The 13,049-nt window shown below is 39.8% G+C and overlaps 1 protein-coding gene across 1 annotated transcript in view; it reads left to right on the plus strand.

Annotated features, from left to right (window-relative positions):
- abhd17b (abhydrolase domain containing 17B, depalmitoylase) overlaps window positions 1-12,614 on the plus strand; it is a 67,532-nt gene extending 54,918 nt beyond the window's left edge. The window contains exons 2-3 of the mRNA XM_072588150.1: window positions 1,697-1,876; window positions 9,380-12,614. Coding sequence (XP_072444251.1) covers window positions 1,697-1,876; window positions 9,380-9,599 — 400 coding nt within the window. The 3' untranslated portion in view covers window positions 9,600-12,614. The remainder of the gene's footprint in view (window positions 1-1,696; window positions 1,877-9,379) is intronic.
- The last annotated feature ends 435 nt before the right edge of the window (window positions 12,615-13,049 follow it).

Genomic DNA, 13,049 nt, shown 5'->3' on the forward strand with positions numbered 1-13,049 from the left:
GCTTCTCTAGAATCCAGGGATTCTTGGCAGATTAGTACCAGTGCACTGACTATCTCTGTAGCTATGTTCCTTAATGCCCTTTGTAGCTCATCAGGTCGAGGAGACATATTGGCCTTTAGCCCCAATAGGTTGCCCAGTAATAGCTATTGTGTTTATTTCCCCTCCAGTTTAGCTACTTCATTATTTAGTATGTATGGAATGCTGTTATTAGCTTCTACAGTGAAGACTGATGTCAAGTATTTTGTTTAACTTTTCTGCCATTTCTTGACTTCTATTGTTTTTATCCCCAACTTTGTTCTGTAAGGGCTCATTGTTCACTGTTACCCCTCTCCTCCTTTTTATATACTTTGAAGCTTTTACTGTCTGTGTGTTACTTGCTAGTTTGCCATCATAGTTTTATTTTCTCCATCTTTTATTAATTTTATCTTTCCAAAATCTGGCATAGTGGGCTGAATGGCCATTTGCAGCTCCTTCAGTGTGTGTGAACTTGCTTTAATTGAAACTTAAGTGCAAGTTGAGTTAAGTTAAGTTGCTTCTTATGGGACATTCTGATTAGCCTGACAGCTGAAGTGGGTGGTAATCCATTGCCATGGTGCTATTGATGGGCTTGCTGACACGCTGATGGAACTTCACACTCTGCCCCATATAATGCTAAAGAGTCAGAGCATCACTCGCCCTGTTAGATTACCTATGTTGGGAAGCTACAAGGGTTTAAACTGGTTTAAATTTGAGAATTGCTCAGTCTCTCGGGGTCCTGCAGTTCAGCTGCCAATGAATTTCTGGGCTTCAATAAATGGGGCACCTCTCTGCGGGAGACAGTGCTTTTCAAATCTAGTATTACTTATATAAATTTCTAAGTGCTTTGTGTTTGGAAGCACTTCAGCATGGTGATTAGTTTCTGCATTATCCATTACCCTGCAGATTACATTTTCTTTTCAATTATACAGAAAAATTAGGCCATCTCAACTAATTTATTTTTGGAGCCTGTACTATAATGCTTTACTTAAAAAAAGGGGAACTTTAACAATAGTGCTTTTTATTGGCCTAAGATTATAGTTACTTAAGATCTCACTGTGGTGAAATTAATCTTCCACCTTGTTACATGGTCTTGTTCCACCGAGAACTGAATTTGAATCCAGGCCATACTGATAAATGGCTTTCTGCATTACTTCAGGGATTCAAAGCAAACAGAGTTTGGCTGTGGAGAAGATCTATTGTAATGCAAAGAGAGCTCTTAGCTTGCATCTAACTCCAGCAATACTTAATAGTCAAATGTGAAAAGTGGAACAATGTTTCAATCAAAATAATGGTAACCTGCTGCTCTGACCTTGAATTGATTCCTCTCTTTTTTTTCTGCCCTGCCACCATAATTTGTTTAAAAATCCCTCCATTCTATTGTGTGTTAATTGTGTGGAGTGAGAATGTGGAGCTAGGTGATACAAAGGATATATAATGTTAGGCATGCAAGTGTTTTTATTTAAAAGTATTATAGCTCCCTAATCCGCATTATGGCAACAGAAATTCATGTTGAATCGTTCTAGTTTGATGTATTTGTGTGGAGAACACGAGGGGAGAAACAGTGGGCTGAAGACAAAGTTATTGAAATGTTTAATTTTTTTTTGTTCATTTGTGGGGTGTATGCGTCATTGCAAAACAAAAACACCGTTTTAAACTAGCTTTTTTCTCTGTTCACCAGGTATGGGATTCGTCCAGAGAATGTGATCCTGTACGGTCAGAGTATAGGCACAGTACCTACAGTGGATCTGGCTGCTCGATATGAATGTGCTGCAGTTGTGCTTCATTCTCCTTTGATGTCTGGTATGCGTGTTGCCTTTCCTGATACCAAGAAGACATACTGCTTCGATGCATTCCCCAAGTGAGTGGTTTTTCTTCTAATGTTCACAGCTCATTACAGACTGCTAGTGAGGTTAATGCTTAAAACCTTCCTTCAAATAGATTCCTCAGATTTTGTGTTAGAAAGCAGGGAGAGTGCTGATTCCTCTGGGGAATGGCCATGACCCAGCTGCGTAAGTGGGAATCATAAAGAGAGGGAGAACAATGATGGTAGGAGTCTTAAATGTGAGAGGTACAGTCAGGTATTCTGCAGCTGCAGATGTGATACCACTATGGGGTGCTGTCTCCCTTGGGCCAGGTTTAAGGATGTCACTGAATATCTTCAGGGTATTTTGATGGGGGTGAGCATTGTTCACATTATGAACAATGACAAAGGTAGATGAGATTCTGCAACAAGAATTTGGTGAACTAGATAGCAGGTTAAAAAGCAGGACCTCAAGGGTTTAATTTCTGGGTTACTCCTAATGCCATGTGCTTACAACTAGAGGATTCTGTGACTATATTCAAAGTGTGATACAATGGAACACAACAAGGTTAGATGGCATTTATTTTAATGTGAGACATTTTGCAGTAAGGCAGATGAGGTGAGGATGTTGACTGACCCATGAGAACATGATATCATTGCTATCAAGAGACATGGTTGAGGGAGGGACAGGATTGGCAGCTTGATATGGAATCTTTGAGTTACAAGGTTGGGTGTAAAAGAGGAGCTGAGATCACAATATTGGGCAAGGAGTCAATTATTGTAGTAAGGAGGGATAATATCTAGCTCCTTACCATATGATACCATATGATAGATAAACAAAAAGGGACATTCACTTTGCTGTGTGTGTATTATAGACCCCAAGTTAGTTAGAGAGATAACACTTAAAATGATGAATCTCAGAAATGTAGAAATGAAATGGTAATAATTGTTGAGGATTTCAATTTCCCCAATGTTAACTAGAACAAAGTGTAAAGGCTTAGAAGGCGTGGACTTCTTAATGTGTCCAAGAGAACTTTTTAAGCCAGCTCAGAGAAAGACTTAGAAGAGATGAGAGCAGTACTGCACCTAATTTTAGGGAACAATGTCAGGCAATCAAGGACAGTAGTGGGAGACTGTGTATTGAGTCGGAAGAGATAGGAGAGGTCTTGAACAAGTACTTCTCTTCAGTATTTACGAACGAGAGGGACCGTATTGTTGAAGAGGAGAGTGTGAAACAGACTGTTAAGCTAGAAGAGATACCTGTTAGGAAGGAAGATGTATTGGACATTTTGAACAACTTGAGGATAGACAAGTCCCCCGGGCCTGACGGGATATATCCTAGGATTATGTGGGAAGCAAGAGAGGAAATTGCAGTACCGTTGGCAATGATCTTCTCGTCTTCACTGGCAACGGGGGTGGTACCAGGGGACTGGAGAGTAGCGAATGTTGTGCCCCTGTTCAAAAAAGGGAATAGGGATAACCCCGGGAATTACAGGCCAGTTAGTCTTACTTCTGTGGTAGGCAAAGTAATGGAAAGGGTACTGAGGGATAGGATTTACGAGTATCTGGAAAGACACTGCTTGATTAGGGGCAGCCAGCATGGATTTGTGAAGGGTAGGTCTTGCCTTACAAGTCTTATTGAATTCTTCGAGGAAAGTCAGGAGGCATGGGATAGAGGGAAATTTGGCCAATTGGATAGAAAACTGGCTAACCGGTCGAAGGCAGAGTGGTGGTAGATGGTAAATAATCAGCCTGGAGCCCAGTTACAAGTGGAGTTCCGCAGGGATCAGTTCTGGGTCCTCTGCTATTTGTAATTTTTATTCATGACTTAGATGAGGGAGTCGAAGGGTGGGTCAGTAAATTTGCAGATGATACGAAGATAGGTGGAGTTGTGGACAGTGAGGAGGGCTGTTGTCGGCTGCAGAGGGACTTAGATATGATGCAGAGCTGGGCTGAGGAGTGGCAGATGGAGTTCAACCCTGCCAAGTGTGAGGTTGTCCATTTTGGAAGAACAAATAAGAATGCGGAATACAGGGTTAATGGTAGGGTTCTTAGTCAGGTGGAGGAACAGAGGGATCTTGGGGTCTATGTACATAGATCTTTGAAGGTTGCCACTCAGGTGGATAGAGTTTGTAAGAAGGCCTATGGAGTATTATCGTTCATTAGCAGAGGGATTGAATTCAAGAGTCGTGAAGTGATGTTGCAGCTGTACAGGACTTTGGTTAGGCCACAGTTGGAGTACTGTGTGCAGTTCTGGTCGCCTCACTTTAGGAAAGATGTGGAAGCTTTGGAGAGGGTGCAGAGAAGATTTACCAGGATGTTGCCTGGAATGGAGAATAGGTCGTACGAGGATAGGTTGAGAGTTCTCGGCCTTTTCTCGTTGGAACGGCGAAGGATGAGGGGTGACTTGATAGAGGTTTATAAGATGATCAGAGGAATAGATAGAGTAGACAGTCAGAAACTTTTTCCCCGGGTACAACAGAGTGTTACAAGGGGACATAAATTTAAGGTGAAGGGTGAAAGGTATAGGGGAGATGTCAGGGGTGGGTTCTTTACCCAGAGAGTAGTGGGGGCATGGAATGCGCTGCCTGTGGGAGTGGTAGAGTCAGAATCATTGGCGACCTTTAAGCGGCATTTGGATAGGTACATGGATGGGTGCTTAATCTAGGTTAGAAGTTCGGCACAACATCGTGGGCCGAAGGGCCTGTTCTGTGCTGTATTGTTCTATGTTCTATGTTCTAAGTAGTAAATATGGAAGTGAGGAAGCATCTCTGTGATAGTGACCATAATTCAGTAAAATTAAGGTAATTGTGGCTAAGAACAAAGGTTCTGAATTAGGTGAAGGCCAATTTTAATAATATAAGATGGGACCTGGCCAAAGTGAGCTGGGAGCAGCTACTTGCAGGGAAATCCACATCACAGTGGTGTGAGACATTCAAAATGGTAATTGTGAAAGTGCAGGGCCAAAACTGAAGGGTGGCATCAACAAGTCCAGAAAATGCTGAATGTCAAGAAATGTACAGGATTGGGAATAAAAGAAAAGGAATTAAAAGGAAATTTATTGTAGATACTGGAGGCTCAAACAGTGGATGTCCTAGAGAAGTATAGAAAGTACAATGGATTGTTTCAAGAAATTAGGAGAGTACAAAGGGGTTGTAAGAAAAAAAATTACACTGGCTAATGTTAAGTAAAATTGAAGCATTTTCCTATGTTAAGGGAAAGAGTAGGCCCATTAGAGACCAAAGTGGCAAACTGTGTGTGGAGCTGGAATATATAGTTGAGGTTTAAAATAAACACTTTGCATCTGTGTTCACTATAGAGAAGGATAATCCAGGTATAAAAATCAAAAAGGGTGATATACTTGAGTGATTTAACATGAGAGAGAATGAGTATTAGTGGTTTTAGCAGGTTTGGATAAATCCCCAAGCCCGGATGAGATGTATCTCAGGCTGCAGTGGGAGGCAACAGAGGTGACTGAAGGGGCTCCAATATTAATTTTCAGATCCTGTCTGGTTACAGGAGGAGTGCCAGAGGACTGGAGGACAGCTAATGTGCCATTATTCAAGAAGGTTGGTAGGGATAAACTATAGGCCAGCCTTAACATTTGTTGTCGAGAAACTGTTGGAAACAATTAAGGACAGAATTAATTTCCATCATGGCTAGGTAAGGATGTGAAAATGTCAATCAAATCTGATTGAATTTTTCAAGGCAAGTAGGTATACAGAGAATAGTGCTGCTGATGTAGAGTCCATGGGCTTCAGTAAGGCTTTTGACAAGATCTTGTGTGGCGGATTGGCTAAGAAGCTAAGAACTTGTGGGATCCAAGGCAATTTGGTAAATTGGATCAAAAATTGGTTTTGTTGCAGGAAACAGAGGGTGATTATTGAAGACTGGAATTTGTGGCTGGTCATATGTATCCAGTAGCGTTCCAAAGGGCTCAATACCTTGCTGTTTGTTGTGTACATAAATTATCTAGATATGAATGTAGGAGGTATGATCAGTAAATTCGCAGTTGACATGGAAATTTGTGTGTTAAATAGCGAGGAAGGAAGTCTTAGACTACACGATGATTAATAAAGGGGCTGATCAGATGACCTGAACAATGGAAATGGAATGTAATCCTGAACATTAAGAGATGATGCATTTTGGAGGGATAACAAGGCAAAGGAATGATAGGACCCGAGGAAATACAGAAGATCAGAGGGACCTTGGTATGCATGTCCACAGACCCTTGCAGCCAACAGGGCAGGTAGGTGGTTAAGCAAGCATATGAGATATGTGCCTTCATCAGTCAAGGCATTGAATACAAAGTCAAGGATGTTAGGATGGAGCTGTACACAATAATAATAAGGCTGCATCTTAAGTAGTGTGCAATTCTGATTACCACACTATTGAAGGATGTGATTGTACTAGGAGGGGTGCAGAAAGAGACTGACCAGATTGTTGCCTGAGCTGGAATAATTTAGATATGATGGGGGATCAGCTAGGCTGGGATTGTTTTCCTCTGAGCAGAGAAGACTGAGGGGTGGGGGGAATCTGACTGGGGTGTACAAAATTCTGATGGGGTAGATGGGTGGCACATTTTCTCCTCCTGGAGTCAGTAATCGAGGGCATAGTTAGAAGGTAAGGAGCAGGAATTTTGAGAAAAGCTATTTAGATGAACATTTGAAATGCGATTAAAGTACAAAACTTTGGGCTCTGTGCAGGAAAATGAGGCTGGAATAGATGGATGTTTGATGATCCATGTGGGGGGAGGCAGTGGCCTAGTGGTATTATCATGTAACTGTAAATTCAGAAACCCAGGTAATGTTCTGGGGAGCTGGGTTCGAATGCCGCTGTGGTAGAATTTGAATTCAATAAAAATCCGGAATTAAGAGATCTAACGATGGTGAACCCATTGCTGATTGTTAGAAAAAACCCATCTAGTTCACTAATGTCCTTTAGGGGAGGAAACTGCCATCCTTACTTAGTCTGGCCTGCATGTGACTCCTGACCCACAGCAATGCGGTTGACTCTTAAATGCCCTCTGGGACATTACAGATGGGTAATAAATGCTGGCCTAGCCAGCATCGTGCTCGTCCCACAAATGAAAGAAAAAAACACCATGGAACTAAGGACCTATTTCCATGCTATAGCAACTCTGACTCTACTTTTGTTACACTTGTCCTGGTCCAGTAATGCATGCTATATTTAGTAAGTATTCTGCAATGCAGCATAATGAGGTGGTTTTCTGTTTTCAATGAACCCCTAAAAGAACAACACTGTCAGTACTGCACTGGATGTCAGTATGGATTTTTAAAAAAATGTATAAATGCACATGGTCTTGAAGCAGGACTTGTACCAAAAACCTTCTGATTCCAAGTTGAGAGCACTAGACCATAAGACCATAAGACATAGGAGTGGAAGTAAGGCCATTCGGCCCATCGAGTCCACTCCGCCATTCAATCATGGCTGATGAGCATTTCAGCTCCACTTACCAGCATTCTCCCCGTAGCCCTTAATTCCTCTAGACAACAAGAACCTATCAATCTCGGCCTTGAAGACATTTAGCGTCCCGGCTTCCACTGCACTCCGTGGCAATGAATTCCACAGGCCCACCACTCTCTGGCTGAAGAAATGTCTCCGCATTTCTGTTCTGAAATGACCCCCTCTAATTCTAAGGCTGTGTCCACGGGTCCTAGTCTCCTTGCCTAACAGAAACAATTTTCTAGCATCCACCTTTTCAAAGCCATGTATTATTTTGTACGTCTCTATTAGATCTCCCCTTAATCTTCTAAACTCCAACGAATACAATCCCAGTATCCTCAGCCGTTCCTCATATGCTAGACCTGTCATTCCAGGGATCATCCGTGTGAATCTCCGCTGGACACGTTCCAGTGCCAGTATGTCCTTCCTGAGGTGTGGGGACCAAAACTGGACACAGTACTCCAAATGGGGCCTAACCAGAGCTTTATAAAGTCTTAGTAGCACAACGGTGCTTTTATATTCCAACCCTAACCAACCACTAGCATCTAATCTATGGCTCAATTGTATTATCCCGTCGGTGGAAATATCCACCAGTGTAATGATTAGTTTGCAGGTAACCTTGAGACTCTGTAACTCAGGATATCCTTCCTTCCTCACAGGATCGCTATCTCTCATTGTTGTTTTCCTGTGTTTTATTCCTGACGTTTTGGGAGATTAGGAATTTATTGCTAAAAGTCATTATGTCAAATTCAAATTGCTTCAAGTCTTGATTTTTTGCCTCCTTAGGCATGGTGTCCAGAATTCTGTGGGTGAGGTTCATATGGTTCATGTATAAATATTATATTTGCATGTGAAAGAGATGCAAAATGTAGTTTTAATGGCTGCATGGATCACACAAGATTTCACGTTTAGAGATATTTACTTTAGCAAACAGAATAAAAACATGAATTTGTAAACATCACTTTGCAGGCAAATCGTTTGTTCTTTAAGTTACAAAGCGGACGTTTTAACACAAGTGAGAAAATACCAGCTGCGGCTTTATTTTAGTGTCCTTTAGATTGACATTCAGTTCTCTCGTAATCAATCAAAATGATTCTTGGCTTCAAAGGATTTACTTCCAATGTGTGGAAGCATTTCACCCAAGAGCTGACATGTCTCAGTCTTCCTGGGCAACTTCTTCCTCTCACCTAATATTGCTCAACTTGTCTGGCCTGTTTTGCCTCCCTGCAAATTGAGTTTTTTTTCCAATCCAAGCGTGAGCTTTTGTTTTCATTCCAATGGGAGAAAGTGAGGACTGCAGATTCCAATGCAGACTTTTAGCCTCTAAGTTCGGTCATACTGTCTTGATTTAGGCCACCTCAGACCTGGGCACATCAACTGTCTGAGTGTTTTCAGGTGCATCTTGGAGATCCATCTTTAAATAACTCACATAGGTATTGTATCAAGGTGGAGATGCTGATTAGCGATTGTTGAAAACCCAGCACACACTTCACTAGGTGGACATTTTAAAGTTAAAATATTTTCACCCTTTTTTTTTGGGACTTTGGAGACTGTTTCCACTGTTAGCATTTCTCCAAGAGTAGTTTTGTTGCACCTTTCTTATCAATAAAACTCTCTAGTCTGCCTTTAGTCTCTTAGGAGTCAAACTACCCAGGCTAGCTGTCAGGCACCATATCATGTGACTGTTCTTTTTGTCTTAAAGACAGTTCCAAAATATATAATAATACCGACTTTGGATTCTTGAATTTGATACACCACTTAAACTAAGGCAGATGTCATCATTTCTAGAATTATGCTGATTTTTTAAAAAAGCATTTATTATTCAACACTTCTGAAGCATGATCCTGTATTTTACACTGCAAGAGCTGAATGTATAATATTGAATGAACCTCAAGGTTAACCTGATTAGTTTTCTATTCTGTTTTATTGGTGGTTTCTAGAAATAGCTGAATTAAGGGATTGTAAATGGGTGCTAAAGTAGAAATATCAAGGGTGTTGATATAAATTTTTGAGCTTTACCTTTCTAATAAAGTAAACCCACTCTCTACTTCACCATGGTATTCAATGAATCTAAATTTTAATTTCTTCTGACAGCATTGACAAGATTTCGAAAATAGCCTCTCCAGTGCTGGTCATCCATGGGACTGAAGATGAAGTAATCGACTTCTCACACGGGTTGGCATTGTATGAGCAATGTCAAAGGCCGGTAGAACCACTGTGGGTAGAGGGAGCTGGTCACAATGATGTGGAACTTTATGGACAGTATCTTGAAAGACTGAAGCAGTTTGTTTCTCAAGAACTGACAAATTCTTAAATGAAAGTTTAATATGCAGGGGCTTTTTTTTTGTTTTGCTTTTTTAAGAAAAACTCATGATTGCTTTCCATTTCTCATTGTTAAATCATATATGCAACTGTAGTCTAACTGAGAAAAGCCTTAAAGGGCTTTGCAAAAATCAAGTACTGCCCTTAGGATTATAGAAGTTTGTAAGCATAAAAATAGTGATAATTGCCAGTATTTTTACAAAATATATATAAAACTGGAGCATGTAGTCAGTTTGTCAAATTGGGGTGAGCCTAAAAGAAATACACTTCCCCATTCTTCTGTTCAGAAATGTCAAATTAATAATGTATAAAATAATTATGCACATTGTTGATTTGTGTATATTGCCAAATTGATTTGCATATCAATAAGGACGAGAATTAGATTGAATAGGCCTTCTGGAATGCATCTTAATAAATCAACTTCAATTTACATGTAAAGCAAAAAACTAATACTGGAAATCTGAATTTGAGAAACAAAATGCTGGAAGCTAATTTCAGCAGGTCTGGCAGAGTCTGTGGTGCAAGAAAAACCATTGATGTTTTTGATTGTAAATTTTTGTCGGAACCAGTTTTCAGTTTGGGATATAAAATCTTTAATCAAGGCATCCACATGTAAAATTAAATCCTTAAACAGGATTTTAGTAATATTTTTAAAAAATATTCAATTGAAATAGTTTAAATCTGAAGAGGGATGTTAATAAAATCGACACAATTTTCTTATGATCTGAGCTTTTGCAGGAAGGTGGCCAGATATTAATGTTTGAAAGCCATAGTGCATGCTGTGGTTTTTCAATTCAATAAAATGACTTGAATTTCCAACAGAGACATATGTAATGTAAATATAATGCAATACAAGTCGTGAGACGTGTAGCTACTGAATTATTCAATAACACTCCAGTTCCACACTTGACAGTGAAGTGGGAAGTATTCTGGGGAAGGGGGATGCTGGTGGACTTAGGGGCAGTATCTTGGCTTCAGAGTTGAAAGGACAAGAAGTTTTCATCCATTACACAAGGCTGATATCACCTAGCAAATTTGATGCAATCAAATATTGCAAGCAGCTTTCTGGATAAAGCTGGTCTTAAAAATTTCAACGCACGAGGATTTATTTCAAGTGTTGAATTTACTGGGATGCTAAACTGAAAAATTGTACATACAATTTGTTTTGCACACAATTTTGACAAATTTGTGGCCGCTCAGGTTTTGATTTTGTTTTGCTGATCATGTGAATAAACTCTGGTTTCAGATTACACATAATGTACTATATGTAAATGCAAGGGAGATACTTGTTTAAACATAGTTAACATCTGTGACTTGAAGGATGTTTTCATTTTTCTGTAAAAAACCTTTCATAATGAGGTGGTTTTATTTTCTCCCCATCTTTTTGAAGGTAGGATCAGGCAGACTGGAGAAGGATGCTAAATCATGTAGAATTGGACACTAATTAGAGGATGGTTTCAATGAAAAGCAACCAACACACTGTAATACAGCATTCTTTTCAGGTGTATTCCCCACATCCCCTTCCTCCCTTTAGTGTTGCATATGTTAAGCTTCCTGATAATCGTAGGGCCATGTGGAGTGAATACATTTAAATGGAGAATGCAAAGATTGATTTTTATTTCTTAAAATGAAGAACAGGCTTTAACACTATGTAACTCAAAGTAGCCTTACAGAATTGCAACTTTTTAAAATGTGAACGTGTAAATGCTTGTAATTCTTGTATTTGAATTTTTATGCTGATGTATAATCCCATATTTCTGTATATCATGACCAAGTGCTATTTAGCAGTCAGTTGTATGTTGCCTGTGGAATAATTGTACAAGTCCGATTTATACATTCAGTGTCAAATAAGGAGTGGCAAGCAGGCATTGCCAGCGTTGATGCAATGTGCTTTGTTCTAATAGTGCTATATTCTAAGCTTAGTACTTTAGGAGCCAACTGTTAAACTCTGCTGGGTCACCCATCTTTAAAGACTATGAAACAAGAGTTGGTACCTTCCACTATCTTAAACTTAGCATCCATTGCTATTGTATCCATTGTATTCCTTGACCTATGCCAATTCCACTCATTGCTGGAAAATATAGTATTCAGTCTTTGAACTGTTCTGACAGTGTGTAGAATTTGGCATGTTTCTAGTTGCAAAGAATTAACACCATCTGCAGTTTTGTGGTGCACATTATATTCTCATTTACAGACCTTTTGAGTTAAATCTGACATTCGTTGATAACCCAGCTAAAATAAATCAATCTTGCTCATTTCCAGTAAGTGTTCTGGAAGAAAAGCTCCCATTTGAAAATCAATTCTGGCTGTACAAACCCAGGGCAAACTTATCTGCCCAAATGGCAGCCGAATGTTGCTGACTGTACACACCTGGACCTCTGGTGCTGTTATTCAGCTACCCCAGTTTGTTACAATGGAAGAAAATCTCATTTGAGCTCATCTTCGAGGTTGGAAAGACCAAATCCCAAATGTCCCACACTCATCGTATCAATTACGACACTTATTCTGTCTTTCCAAGGGACTAGGTATATGTTGCTGCAATGTACAGACATCACTGTAAGATATTATGAAATCATTTCATTTTCAGTCATTTTGGACATTTCGAAAAGAGCAGTTACTGCTGGTGGCTTGTACGACCCAGACGTCTGAGAAACGGCAGCAGAGGTAAATAGGATGTTATAAAACAGATGAGTTATTTAGTGAGCTGGATAGCTTAAACTGCTGGGATAGCAGCAGTTGTAGTTACCAGCCTAAAACAGATAGGTGCCATATATTAAACCACTTTAAAAATGTGTGAAACCTGTGTTTTATGTAACCATTGTTTAAATGTGAGTTAAATGCAGTGGCCAGTGGAAAATTAAATTCTCTAGTCCTTTTTACCATAACTGACTACTGAGCAAATCAGATTTCCTTGTACCTCTTTCTTTTGCTTTTTTTCTGTTTTACCTGATGCGGGCAGATTGGTACTTTTTATTATTAGAGTTGAATTAAACTTTGACTTAAAACACACGAGTGTTACTGTATATCTTTTCCCCTTGATCTTAATGTTAACATCTGTTCAGATTATATCGTGTGGAGGGATGAGAGAAAGGAAATAAAGACTAATTTCAACATCTTGCAGGAATTAAGTTCGAAATTCTGTTGTGCAAAACGACTGATGTTTGGCTTGGAAATTGATGCCAGGAAGGAAAAATGTTCCTGTTTAGGTTTGCCTGTGTTGGGAACTGGTTTGCTGAGCAATAATGATGTTCAGTGTGAATTATGTCTCAATCAAATGGGGTTCACTTCTGCCCCACACATCTAGACCATTGAAAATGTTGACATTAGTGCCACACTGCTCAATTACCACAACTAGCAAAGTTAAAAATCACACAATACCAGGTAATAGTACAACAGGCTTATTTGGAAGCACTAGCTTTTGGAGCACTGCTCCTTCATCAGG

This window comes from Chiloscyllium punctatum, chromosome 2 (assembly GCF_047496795.1).
Source record: "Chiloscyllium punctatum isolate Juve2018m chromosome 2, sChiPun1.3, whole genome shotgun sequence".
Taxonomy (NCBI): domain Eukaryota; kingdom Metazoa; phylum Chordata; class Chondrichthyes; order Orectolobiformes; family Hemiscylliidae; genus Chiloscyllium; species Chiloscyllium punctatum.